Source organism: Pelodiscus sinensis, chromosome 2 (assembly GCF_049634645.1).
Source record: "Pelodiscus sinensis isolate JC-2024 chromosome 2, ASM4963464v1, whole genome shotgun sequence".
Classification (NCBI taxonomy): Eukaryota; Metazoa; Chordata; order Testudines; family Trionychidae; genus Pelodiscus; species Pelodiscus sinensis.
In genome coordinates, this window is record NC_134712.1 from 213,164,717 (window position 1) to 213,179,629 (window position 14,913).

A 14,913-nucleotide genomic window follows, 5' to 3' on the forward strand; every position below is an offset into this window, starting at 1 on the left:
ACAGGACCTACAAGTAGAAAGACTACCTTGCCTAAACGATAACATCCTCCTACTCAAGGAAGAAATTTAAAACAGATTAAGGAAGCTATAAAAAAAGAGACTATCTTGGGAAAACAACAGCATGAAAAGATGTTTCTGTTCATTAATAAAGACTCTGGTTCACAACCCTTTACATATTTTTAATTTGCTATTTGTTTTTCCTTTATGTATGCACTGTGATCGAGAAATCTTTTCACTCCTTTGGAGTGGACAGTCAGCATTTGGCAGATAAAGACATAACTGGCTCCCTCTCCATCAAGTCATTTCTTTGTCCTGAATGTGTTCCCTAGTCCAGCAGTTCCCAACTGCTGGTCCATAAACTGCTGGCTGCCAGGCCATAGCAGCTGCCAGAGCTGACGCCGGCTGTTCGTGCAGCTCAGCTCCGGCAATCAGAAGGCTGATTTTGCCTGGTAGCGGCACTAGGGCTGAGGCAACAGAAGGACAATAAGCCTCCCTCCCCGCTTTCCCTCCAGATATTGGCATGGGCTGTAGGGGTCTGAGGTAAATGGTCAAAAGGCACAGGATATAAAGGTGAGGGTCAAAGGGAATTAGGCACTGGGGAGCAAGGGGGTAGGTTGGGAGTAGGCAGACAGGTAACATTTTATTTGCATATTTGTATAATGAATATGCAAATAAAATGTTACCAGTCCGCCAAAAGTTTGTGAACGAGTTTGCCGGCCCACGATATAAAAAAAAAAAAAAAGATTGAGAACCACAGCTCTAGCAGATGTCTATGTCATCATCAGATGCCCACTACAAAACATTTTTTCTGGGTGAAGAGAAAAAGGCCCCAATTCCTTTGGAATCTCTCATTTTTCCTTCTCTTGAAGATGACAAACATCTACCAGAACTTTTCAGTCTTAACAGACTGATGATACCTGCAGAACTTCAAAAGCCAAGCTCTAGGAAAAGAAGTCTTGGAGACACACAAGTTTCAAGGACTGAAGCTTTTTTTGCAGTGTGAAGGGTTTCACTAAAGGCAACACTAATAAATACCAAAAGTTACAGGAAGTTAATGCTTGACCTAATTATACATATTTAAAGATTAATAAACCAGTAATTAACAGTTCATAGGAAATCTATTCTAGAAAGCATATAATGTATTGCAAGAAAACATTAACAAGTACCCATTTGGATAACCAAAGGGAAATATCCCAAATCAATGGCTGCACTGATTTTTCCCCCATAATCATGAAAAGGCGGCTACTACCAATTCTTTTATTTTGTTCCATGACAATACACACTAGGGAATAACAGACTTGGTGAGATAAAAATACAGCAAACCATCCACTGCAAATATAAACATTAACAAGATAGCTGTGCAGTTACACGATATATTTACACTTTATTTAAGCTGTTTTACATTGACAAAAGTTCCTCAAAAGAACAAAAAGTTAAAGCAGTTACAGAGCTGAGAACAACAAACATTTCCTTGTCTTTCAATGTACTGGTAGACTGAAACATAGCCAGTAAGGAAACCAATGCTGCTAAAGGAAAAGGTAATTAATATTAGACCAAGCTGAGTATCGTATTTTACTTATCTTGATTTTCTACCACAAAACAACATCACTTAATGCTAACTTAACTGAGTTAATACTTTTTAAGTAGCCAAGATTATTTTCAGCCCCATATCAGGATATTCTTAATAACTACAGGGAGACCTCCTTGAGCTCTCAATACTACAGTGGCAACAAGTTGTATACACTAACATTGGAAGAAATCATTTTACTTACAGCAGCTTGTTGTTGCTTTAATTTGTCTCTATATTCTTCCATTTCTTGAAGGCTAAGTACTGGAGGAAGCTTCTACATGCAGAAGACAAAATGAAAACCAATGAAAAATAAATGTAGACAAAGTGGACAATTAATAATAAATAATTATGATAACTAAAAATTACATGCATTTAGGAAACAATGTTATGCTTTCACAAACTAATCTGCATTTAAAATAAGATAATGATAAACAGTCAAATAAAAAGTCAGAGTTACATTATGGTAAGTATCCAATAACCGATAATCAAAATCTCAAAAAAGCTTTCTCTTGCATTCAACAAATTATGTGCACACACACCACAGAATCAATTCATAACATACTGTGACTTTTTACTACCAAAATAAAACCAAAAATACAGTTTTCTGCCATGTCTAATTAATTTCTCAGTTTGGATTATTTTGTCCATTTCATAAATAATTTAATCTCTGAATTATTTGATAGCATGATGGTAGGGGTGTAAGCAACTAATCGACTAGTTGACTATCCAATAAGCAAAAGCTTATTGGATAGTCAACACACTAGTGGATTAGTCGCTTCCCTCCCCTTGCTGCCTCTATGGGAAAGAGGTAGCAAAGGGCAGGAGGGGATGCTGGGGGGAGTCAGCTTAAATGTTGGTTCCCCCCAGCTCCAGCTCTGTGGGAAGGGGAAGGGGCGCAGCAGCAGCATTCTACCTTTGAAATGTACAAGAGCCCCCACTGGGGCTCTTGTACATTTCAAAGCGGAAGTGCCCTCAACAACTAATCAAATAGTCAATGGAAATTCCATCGACTATTCAATTACTCCAATTTTAACATCCCTACATGATGGGCCTAATTCTAAACCCACCGAATTCAACTGGAAGACTCCCATTGATGTCAATAGGGTTAGGATTCGGCCCTACACAACCACAGTATGACAGAAAATTCTTAATTCTATGTTAAGGCAAAAAAAGTCACACAAATATTAAAGTCAAGATGAAAGCGTGAACAATGACTAAAATAAATGTTATAGATGGAATGTCTTTTAGAATGCTGACTTTTTTGGCGGGGGGGGGGGGGGGAGAACTTCTTACCTCCAACTCATACTTCACAATATCAAAGGAATCACTGGAAAAATACACTTCTTCAATGCTGTTAATTATTTCTTGCTGTGCCTGAGGATCAGTTGGTTGTTCCCGGAGTTCTCTCAGTTCCTCCTTAACAAAAATATTGGTTTTAGTAAATGTCACTACATAGAAGGAACATTGCACTCAAGACAATCTGCCTTTCACAGCCATTTGTACAAGTGCGAGCACCCTGTGTACAAAACAGAAACATCTGTATTTTTCAGTCTGTTCCAAATATTAGAAATAGGAGACAAACCAAATAGCAGAACTCATACTACTGTGAATTGCTTAGTTATCACTGTACTGATATACATTTCATCCATGAAACATGGTACAAATGTTTATGGGATCATGTCTTTCCCTGGGTATTTACAACATTTAAGAAACACTCAAAAAAAAAAAGATTGGGGGCCTATCTTTCAAAAGTGCTAAGCACTCACTACTTCAACTGAAGTCACAAAGAACCACAAGTGTTTGGTACTGCTTCAAATCATGTCAAAGCGGATGGGTTTAAAGGCAAAGTTAGCAAGCAGAGTATAAGTGATAGACATTCTCTGTTAAAAATATTGTGATGATTTGTTATGTTCCTGAACAAATCAGAACAAGTACAGTGCAGCAGTCTATTTCCATTAACTAAATTGTTTTAGAATATTTCAAACTAAATAGAGAGCTTTGCCCTCAGCCATATTAGGTTTTTCGTAGTTTAAATAAGCTGAAAAAATATTTGCATAACATTCACATTGTGCTAATTTCTTAATAAAAAAAGGGGGGGGGGGAATTTTTAGTCATGACCTTGAAGCAAGTTACAACACATACTATAAAGCCAGTAAAATGAGGACATAAATCAGCGACCCATCTACTATAATCAGTCAAGACAGCAACATATCTATTAGATAGCAAAGAACCATACCACATAATACCAATTCCACTGGACCCTGCTAATGTCAGCCAATATCTTAATGGTTAGTAACTAAGATAGACAGATCTTTAAAAAAAAAAAAGAAATCTAACTTCTATCACAAAGATGAATTGCCCCTAACTCTCAGGCAATTAGATACTTATGTTTCTGATTTAGTTGACACATAAAAAAAATCAGAGGACTTAGAAAATTTGAAATGTGCTGCCACCTTCTAAACAATTTTACCCCATTCAAGGCAGGTTAGCAGGGATAAGGATAGCAAGTTCAACCTCAAGTGATGATATGGTAAGCAAAGTCCAAGTGAACATTTTTGAGGTAAAATGGTATTTTGCTATCCCTTCAGAAAGTATAAATTTTCAATGCCACTGCTCCTTGCTAAAAAAAGGCACACGTGCGCACACACACAATGAAGTTGCAGTGTTGTGTTCCATCCAGAACTTATAGGACCTCAGCAAGTGAATATGACGATACAATTTTAGGCAACCTGGCATTGGTATCCTGCTGACATGAATCTGGTACCATCAGAGCATCAGTCCAGTCCGATTTTATAAGTACAGGTTGAACCTCTCTAATTCAGCATCCTTGGGACCTGACTTGTACCAAACCAGAGAATTTCCCAGACCATGGGAGGTCAATATTGTCTAGTAGCATTACTAACACTTCCACTGCTTTTAAAAGACATTTAGGGATAAATTAGAACTAAACAACACAGAACACTGAGAGCTACTACTGGTGGCTGCAAACAAACTTTACCACAGGAAACCTGGTCGCATTCATGATAAGCGGGCATCCAGCTAACTAAAATCATGCTGGCCCACAGATGTTGCCGGACCAGAAAGTGCTGGACTAGCAAGATTCAACCAGTAAAGTTAGAAAAGCCTTAAGGAAAGAACACACTATTTTGCCTCCAACTGATGACCGTATGACTGCCCAAATCTACCAAGTATTTTCACTTGCAATAGTTCCACTCTGCAGAAGCTAAATGAAAACCTTGTTTGTCTCCACAACAACCAAAGATCAGGAATTTAAATGATCTCTGTGAAGCAGTTCAGCCTTGGAATAAGACAACTCATCTCCATGCCATGCATTTTATTTGCAATAGATTGTTTGTGTACCAATGGGAGCAACGAGGAAGACAGACAGCACTTAGGGATAGCGAATCTATGGCCTGCGAGCCAGATCCAGCCTGCAGGCTCTGCCTAGTGGGGGTTGGAGGAGTGGAGGAAGGAAGCAGCTCTACACCCTGCCATTCCCCCTCCCCTTCTGGCTGGGGGAACAGCAGCACAAGGAAGTTCTGTCCCTGCACTCATTTGAAAGCTCCACCCCATCACTCCTGCTGGTCAGGAATCACAGCTAATGAGAGCCGTGGGAGAGGGGCAGTGCCTGCAAGTACAGGATAGTATGGAGCAATCTGTTCCTCCTCCAGAAGCTGCAAGAGACAAGCACCTAAATCCCCTGTCCCTTCCTGCCTAGACCCCCCCCACCTCAGCCTGCTCCTGCACCCGACCTCCCGTGACGACTAAGTTGCAGTGTTGTTCAATCTAGCACACGTACGGTCTCAGCAAGTGAATGTGACTAAAATTCAATTTTAGACAACTTTGCAATGGTTCTCTCCAGACCCCCCCACACTCAGCCCACTCCCGCACCCTACCACCTGCCCATACCTTACACCCCAACTCCCAGTCCACTCCCCAGCAGTCCTTTCCTTCACACTAAACCTGATTTTTGCCCCCCCATCCCAGCCCGATTTAGAAGGTATTTTGCTAATAATAATAATAATAGGATTTGTCTATCATCCCTAGCAGGTCGCCCACAGAATAGTCTCTACTTGGCTCTCAGTAATAAGAAAACGGTGGGAGTTTAACTTTTTATTCAGGCAAAGTTACAATAAAACATTAACATATTCCATTGTACATTACATTATTATTATTTATGTAAGGTTGGGTTAATATTCAAAGAACCTGGCTAGAAAAATGCTTTTCTATCTACCATTTTATTTTGGTGAGTAGCGTCCGACCAAGCCTTTACGACTTCAGACATCTACATACCATCAACCCCAAGAAAAGTAGGCTCATGTAATGCAATATTTACTAAATACAATGATCCCCTGTCATCTTTGGTGTAAATCCAAATTCTGTGCAACTGCTATACAAATTATCCATTTGTCCCATGATCAAATGACAGTGCAAGTTACTTGTGAGTGTTGAGTTTTCCAATGCATCTGAAATCTCGAATGGAATGAAGTAAAGCTGCATACTTGCTCCAGAGCTTTTCAACATGTTCTTTGCTTGTGTTCTTAGCCATGCAACAAGGGACTTGGGGCAGGAGATATACATGCATTACTGATTTGATAGCTTCCTCATTAAAGACTCAGTGCTAAGACCAAGACATTGGCGAGGCTTCTCGTCAAGGCATTTTTTGAAATGACTGTCTTGATGGCTCATACACAAGATGACCTTCAAGCTATTGATGGATTTTCTGAAGCATCCCAGTTCTTTAGCCTCACCATAAATTTCAGGAAGACAGAGGTCTTATTTCACCAGCACTTTACCTCAATGCTCAAGTGCCAGCTAACTTCATCTAAGGCACACAGTTGAAAAATGTGAATCTGTTCAATTATTTGGGCAGTAGCATTTCAAGTAATGGATCCCTTAATGAGGAATTTCTTCCAGAATTAGTAAAGCCAGCCAACCTTTGCAAACTTTGAACAAAAATTTCTTATCCAACACAATATCCATTTCTCCATGCAGTTACAGAGGGTGAATCAGACCTGGTGTATTGCAATACATATACCTTCTAGAATAGATTTCACTAAATTGAAGATCTACAGTGCAATGGCTCTAAAATCACCCCTGTTGGATCCGAGATGTTGACTCTGTACAGATGCCACATTAAACAACTTAAGCAATTTCACATGTGCTCCATGCACTCAATAACGAACATTCACTGTCAGGACAGAGTGACCAATATTAAGGTCCCTGAGAGACCAAACACAAATAGCACCGAGGAAATGTTATTGATAACATAACTTAGGTGGACTGGGAATATCATCAGAATGAAAGACCACTGTCCCCCAAAACAGATCCTGTATGAGAAGCTAAATCAGAGCAAAAGAAAGAAGGATTGTCTGTACTAAGGATGTTAAATTGCAATTATCTGGCTAATAGTGTAGTCAATACAATTTGTATCCACTACACAATTAGTCGATAAGGGGGCCCTTCGCAGGGCCACAGTGAGAGTCAGCTGGAGCCAGGACTGAGCAGTCCCAGCTCGCGCCATCTCTGGACCGCTGCAGCTCTGAATTTTAAAAGTAGTAACAGCCACCGGACTCTGACTACATTTAAAATGCAGAGGCGCAGCAGCCCAGTGAACAAGGGCTGCTGCAAGACGGCACCAGACCCCTTCCGCAATGGGGCTCTGCTCCTTGCTAGGACCCCCCCCCCAGAACAAAAGCTGCTGTTGGAGCAGCCACCCAATCTCCCCTCCCCCGTTGCTGTTGATAGAGGCAGGGGGGCAGGCAGCACTGTGGAGAAGATGCTGGGGGGAGACCAAATTTTCAGCCAGCTCCCCCCAACACCGGCTCCTGTTCCCCCTACCCTTGCTGCCTCTCTATGAGAGGCAGCAAGGGGACAGAGCGAGTAGTCAAGAACTCCATTCAACTACCAGTCAAATAGTTGAGTACTCACTTCCATCCCTAGTCTGTATAAGCACTTCAAAGATAACCAGAAGAGCAGTCTCCAGTAGGCTGGCAGCAATCCCAAAGAACTTGAGCAAATGGCTCAGAACAGAATCAAAGCAGGACAAACCAGGCTCCATGTGAAAGGCGTCACAGAGCTGCACCATCATCGATCCAGGACTTCCCATGCCCTCACTGCAGCTGACTCCATGCATCAAGATTCAGACTATGTCACATGAGTAGCCATATATGAGAACTGTGACAATTATTGTCCATTGCTGATTATTATGATAATATAAACCAAATTCTATGACGTTACAGAGGATGACTCTGACCTGAGTAAATTTTACTTAGAAAGGGCGATCTTAACCTCAAATGTCAAGAAACTACACTAATTCTCACTAGTTAATTTTGCCTTATATCGCTGTAACAGTAGCTAGGAGGACTGGAGCTGACTTGCAATTTGACTCAAGCTATGCTCAGACAGTAAATCAAAGATTCCATAAGAGGTTTCCTCCTTTAATCCAACAAAGGCTTTAATATTTGGGGGGTTTTTTCCTGAGGAGAGGAAGACAATTTTTTTCCTACTTGTTTACTGGGAGAGAGGGAATTTTTCTGCAACACAAATAACTCTCCTCCTCCCCCCCGCCCAAAAAAAATCCCTAAAAGAAAAGAATCATCTTGGCTCATCCATCGGCATGCAACTTTCCAGCTTGTAAATTTAGGACTAGACAGTCTAACCACTAGTGTATTATTTGGTCAACCCAACCCTCATAATTAACATTTATAACAGCTGTGACATTTAAATGCTTTGCTTTATAAAAGAAATTGACCGTGTCAAAAACTATGTCTGACTTCTTTACGTGAAAAGAACAAATTTGAAATCAACACATTTTCCTCAGTCAGCCAGGAGGTCTAAGAGTAGCACGCACTGGCATTTAAGATATCAAAATTAATGAGTCATTCAATCCTTTACTCCTCAGGGCAGTAGGGGTTGGACATATCTCTCTCTCATGGAAAGTTTCTTCTACGGCTTCCACTAATTGCACAGGTCATAGAATGTGCTAAACATCCTCTGGGCTAATTGAAATGGATACTCAGTTAGCAGTGGGGAACCCTGCCCCAGATGTGGTTCTTGTAGAGGGGTAAAAGACAAACATTGCTCAGAAGGAAGGAGTAACAGGATTGCCTTTCACAAAAATTTAAACTAATACCCTGGTCAAGGCTCCATAGCATAGCAACACTTCACAAGTGGAGTTGCCATTATGTATTGACTCAATACATCTGCTGAATGTGCCAGACCAAAATGCCCAACTTTACAGTCCACCCCAATTGGCTCACAATCCTCTGACACAGTAGGTTGGTTACATAACCACAATTAACCCGCAGAGGGCCTAAGTCTTTGTTCCATGGGACAGAAATGTCCAATTTTAGGCCGTAAATCTGACCCAGGATTTTTCTTTTACCAGTGGTTGTGTTTTACAGACATTTAAATCCCCTTAAGTACCTAAAAATCACTGCAAAATGCAAACAAAATTTCTACAAAGAGAATACCAATGATAAATATAATAGAGAGTATGGGAAGATAAAATGTCTTTATGGATTTAATAGGCAACATTACATTCAAAAATCATGTAAATTCATACTTTACATCAAAACAAGAGAGACCCAAAAAAACAACCCACTGAACATAAAAATGTCCACACTGGATCAAACCAATGGTCCACCTAGCCCAATATTCTGTCTTCCAACAATGATCAACTGGCTTTGGCTCTGCCTTCTCATACCTCAGAAGAGACTCTTTATTCAAGAGACATGGTATTTGGAAGTAGATTAATGAATGGCCTATCTAGGGCTCCCTCTCTCAGAACACTGCAGCAAGAGGTCAAGCAGCGAAAGTGCAGGCTAACACATTTAAAATGGATACAAATATTTTACACCCAAAAAAACTGCTATTCTAGAAGAACAGAAAAAGCAAAGGGGGTAACACAGAAGAGCATGAAGTCAGTGTCCCATCTGTACCAACACTTTTCACAATGGAAGAAAAATAAACCAATAGTATTTGCTTTCCCTAGTATTTTGAAAAGTAATGGGATTTCAAGCTGTTTGAGTTCAAGAGACTTAATAGTGCGTCTGGTGAGACATACTGCTCAAAAGTTAACGTAATAAAACAGAAGGATGCATGCTTATATGAAATAGGTTATATCACTGTGTGCAGTAATTTTTTCATCATCTTATTTCCAAAAGTAAACAGAGAGTCTCTTTGAAATGTTCTTGTTACTTCTGTCAATCCCAGCTGTTATGACTGACTATGTTTAGGTGCCATCTGGTGGAAAACCTGAGAAACTGTAGTTCAAAAGGGTATTTTGCTTTTAGTATAAATTGACTTACAAAAGTTTGGTTCAGGGACAATCTTCACAAGCCCTACTCTTCACCCATATTCTTAGTGGGCTTGGTGGATTCATGATAATGTTCAGGAATCTACTCAAGACCACAGTGACTGAAGAACAGACATTTTGGTGGTCTGATATAAGACATGGTCATCAGTGGACAGCAATCTTAATATACAAGTAAGTATACACTGACAGTGGAGCAGTAGGAGAGAGAGATATTTAATTGACTGGATGGCATAATGGATTGGTAATTGGATATCAGTAGCTTGAATCCAGCCCATTAAAAAAAATGTTTTATTTTCTAACAGCACCATACAAAAATTTACAGTCAAAAGTTGTTACCATTTTACAACTTTTTAACGGCCTACATGAGCTGACTTTTAGTCTCAATCTCATTCCTAGTGAACCCGTACACATACCCTCATACACCACTATCCAGTCTGGCATACCTGTTGGCTCTCTCAGGGTATGTCTACTCTAGCACCCTAGTTCGAACTAGAGAGGCTAATGAGGGCAACTGAAATTGCACTTGAAATGCGGGATTTAAATATCCCGCGCTTCATTAGCATGTTCCCGGCCGGTCGCCATTTTGGAAATTGACTAGCCCGGAAGACCTGCCTGCGTCTACACACGGCAGAGAAGGGCGATTCCGAAATAAACCCCTTACTTCGAATTACCAGTTAAACCTCAAAGAATCTGGGCTAGTCAATTTCTAAAACAGCGACCGGCCAGGAACACGCTAATGAAGTGTGGGATATTTCAATCCCGTGCTTCATTTGCAATTTTGGTCGCCCTCATTAGCCTCCCTAGTTCGAACTAGGGGGCTAGTGTAGACATACCCTCAGTGAAGTGGCAAAAACTGAATGAGCACAACAACCTCTCACCAATAGAAGGAGGTCTGTCCAAGGTCTGGTTTAAGGTACTTTGATATGGATGTGCCTATTCTCTTATAGTACTGGTCCTGGGGGTAACTGAAGGACTTCACCTCGTCAGCTTTGACAATCCAGCATTAAATTAATGCACATTTAAACACACGTGCACAGACACAAACGAAGCTCTCTGCCTCTAGAGAAGCAAGCAGTATAGGGGTGACTTTCACTCACCTTATCAATCAGTTGTGGAATAAATGTGCACGTTAAAGGGAGATTGCCTGTATGTAGCTGCTGTATACAGAAGAGAGGACAGGAATGTTCTGGGATTTTAAAAGGCTATTTAAAAACAAACACTTTGATCAGTCCCAATTTCTGAGCTCATCTAAAAGGTTTTCATTACCTGAAGAGACAGGTGAAACAGTCAGGTGTATCAAAGAACAAAATACATTTAGAGGCACATGGCTCGCTACCCTCACAACACACACACTTTTATTTTAAAGGCATCTACTCTAAACTGATGCCTTAATGTCCTCTGGAAAAAAATCAGTTCCTAACAAGCTCCTAGATAAATCACAGCTATGTATCAGGACCCAGATTCCTGTTATAAGCTAGTTTAAAACTCAATGTATTGTAAAATATCACCCATCAGGAACTGATGGCTCATTTAAAAAATTTTTAAAATGGAAACCAGAATAGATTAATCTGTCCTCTGGGTCACTACAAGTAAAATCATCTAACTTCACAGAATCATAGAATTCTAGAACGGAAGGAACCTTGAGAGATCATCAAATCCAGTCCCCAGCCCTCACAGCAGGACCAAGCACCATCTAGATCAGGGTGGGCAATAATTTTTGGTGGGGGGGCCCTCTCCAAGATTTTGGAAAGTGATCAAAGGTCGTGCTTTTCTGTGAAGAAGGTGCAGGGTCTAGAATGGTGCATAAGGGCGCACGTGTTAAGTGGCTGGGGTGCAGGAGATGGATGTGGCCTCTGAGAGGGAGTCTGGGTGAAGGACGGGGTTGTGACCTGGGTCAGGGGATTAGGGTGTAGAGTCAGTGAGGGGTATGTGTGCAGGAAAGGATTCTGGCCTGGGGGAGGGGTGTAGGATGCAGTATTGGGTCTGGGAGGGAGTTGTGACCTGGGGCAGAGGGGAGCAGAGGGTTTGCATGGTAACCTGGGGGAGGGAGTTGGGGCACAGATGCCAGAGGCAGATTCTGGCTAGAGGCACTTACCTAAGGGACTTCCAGCCAGCAGCCCTGCAGCACCAGCAAAGCAGGCTGTGCTTCCTGCCTGCTGCAGCCCCAGATTGCTTACAATTGCAGGCTGTTCCCTCCATGTAGCTCTCAGCTCCGAAATGGGGAAGGGCTTGTGCTGCCTTCCTCCCCCTTCCACACACACCCATCCCACAGGCCAATCTCTCAGCTCCTATTGTTGTTTCCAACCAACAGAAGTTGAGGACTGGGCCGGAGGTCGTGCAAAGAAATGAAGCCTCCCCCTCACTCTAGAGTACAGAGCCACACGGAACGGTCTTGCACTTAAATCAGACTGCTATGGGACTGAGGGTCCCAACAGGGTCTCCATAGGCTGAATCCAGTGTCTTGGCTGGCTGGATTCAGCCCACAAGAGGTAACTTGCCCACCCCTGACAGATGTCTATCTAACCTGCTCTTAAATATCTCAGGGATTCCACAACTTCCCTGGGCATTTATTCCAGTGTTTAACCACCCTGACAGTTAGGAAGTTTTTCCTAATTTTCCTAATGTCGAACCTAAACCTCTTTTGCTGCAATTTAAGCTCATTGCTTCTTGTCTTATCAGATGCCAAGGACAAGAATTTTTCTCCCTCCATCTTGTAACACCCTTTTAGATACTTGAAAACTGCTATCATGCAGTTTAACTGATGTAACTTGTCACCTAAATGTTTAACTCAGTTTTGTTTGTGTCTCTCACCATTGTATGTACAAAACATGTTGTTCATACACCCCTAAACTACTAATAAACCTCACCATACACTAGGACTACAAATACGCTATCATAGCTCCATGCTCTATTGATTCTCAGTAACTAAAGCCATTCAGGGCTAACTCAACCCCTTACCACTGACAGGAGAGGATGTCTGTGCACAAAATTTTAAGGTTTGTTTCTTAAGATTCGATATTCCCAACCCCTTCAGTTTATGAACTTTTTCAGATCTTGTCTACTGTATATATGAGATATCCAACCAGTGTTCCAGACTTATCAACTTAATATCCCTAATATTTCCATGGTTAACACATGCTAGCTTTTTAAACAACATTCTCAGGCATTTTCATATCAAAAATGTTTTCCTTCTCCAGCCCCACTTACAGGACATTTTTAAAAGAAAAATCAATAATACAAGTATTTTAATGAAAGATCTCATGTAAATTCATCAATCCCAACATTCATTCAGAACAGATGTACCATAAGGAAATTGGGGACAGAGTGAGTCAAACAGAGAATACTACATTGCTAAAGCAGAATAAATACACAAAGGAACAGAAAGAATAATTAGCATGTTATTAAAGTGTGTGTGTGTTCAAATGCATCTACTTCCCCCAGGATGAAAAGATTCACCTAGGTTAATAGGCATTCTTTAAAGTGAGGAATTCAGGAGGCAGTAGGCTGACATTTTTAGTTAAGATGTCTGTTTATGGTCTGGCATATTTTTGGAAATTTTCACAGCGGGACAGCCAATCTATAAAATAAGTTCACATCACTTGTGCTGCCAGTATACTATTTCTCTTATCAAACTGTCTGAAAAATTAACCACATGTTCATGGTAGGGACACTGTACCCTGCCAGTTTTAATAGTGTATACATCCTTGCAAGTTAACACTGCTGTCACTGCAATCACCAAAACACATCGAACAATGGAAGGAGATAAACCAGTGGAGACTACCTTGTAGAAATAGTAGCGGTCCCGAAGTTGTGTATTTTTAAATAGATCATTACATGGTCAAATACTGGGCTTGTCTCTACACACTTCCTGCATCCCTTGCCTTTCTGAGTCTTTTGTTTGCAAATGGCAGGCTATCCATATGGAATCACTTCAATTACATTTCAGAAGATTCCGAGGTAAGAGGGTTGTTTCAGGTGGCTCACCCAGCTATTTACTAATGTCCCACTCAAAAGTGGTTTGACCGTATTACAGAGAAGGGGAACAAAAATGATCAAGGACATGGAAAAGCTTCCATATGTAGAGAGATTAACGGGACTGGGACTTTACAGCTTGGAAAAGAGACAACTAAGGGTGGATATTATAGAGGCCTATAAAATCATGACAGGTATGGAGAACTAAGGGTCACCCAATTAAACACAAGAACGAGGGGGTCATCCAATTAAATTAATGGGCAGCAGATTTAAAGCAAACAAAAAAGGAAGTATTTCTTCACACAACACACAGCCAACCTGTGGAACTCTTTGTCATAGGATATTGTGAAGGCCAAGCTAGTTAAAAAAAAAAAAAAAAAAAAAAAAAAAGAACAAGATAAATTCATGGAGGATAGGTCCATCAATAGCTATTACCCAGGATGGGCAGGGATGCAAAACCAAAACCTGATGATTGCATGCCAGTTACATCTAACGAGCACAGTGATATTGCACCTTTAGGGGCCATCAGCACTATTGGCAGGTATATTCTCCATGCCTGATCAACTCCATTTTCAATCTGATGGTAAGACATGCAGTAGGGATGTTAAAAATGCATTTAATTAAGTAAACATGTAACCACTGAAAATTTGGATATATGGAGTTACAAACTAACATCAATAGTTATCATACAACGAAACCCAACCTTTCTTTAGGAAAATAACCAAAAGTACAAAGTGAAAATAGGATTCAAAATCAAAGTCTCCTGCTTTAGTGATTTAAATCAATGATTTATAACAATACAGCCTAGGATCATCTGTAAACAGAACACGTTCCTTCCTGTGATTCATAAAGATACCATGCTCTTCCAGTTGCGGCATCTTCTGATGTCATTAAATCGTTTTTTTAAAATTGGAGCCAGTACCAATATTTGTTTTAGCTCAATTTAGAGGTATACATACTGAATACCAAAGTATTCTAATATAATAAGAGCAATACCATACTCTTGGGTTTTATTTGGGTGGGAAATTTTGTTACTCCAGATAGCCACATT

General features: G+C 40.6%; 1 protein-coding gene across 5 annotated transcripts in view; it reads right to left on the bottom strand.

The window, feature by feature from the left end:
- Positions 1-14,913, bottom strand: part of VPS50 (VPS50 subunit of EARP/GARPII complex) — a 174,964-nt gene that overhangs the window by 149,124 nt on the left and 10,927 nt on the right. For all 5 annotated transcript variants that reach the window (XR_012902050.1, XM_075922362.1, XM_006114479.4 and 2 more), the window contains 2 exons: positions 2,864-2,986; positions 1,773-1,844 (listed from right to left, as the gene is read on the bottom strand). Coding sequence is in view for 4 of the 5 variants with exons in the window: in XM_006114479.4 (XP_006114541.1) it covers positions 1,773-1,844; positions 2,864-2,986 (195 nt within the window). In the remaining variant the exon portion in view is untranslated. The remainder of the gene's footprint in view (positions 1-1,772; positions 1,845-2,863; positions 2,987-14,913) is intronic.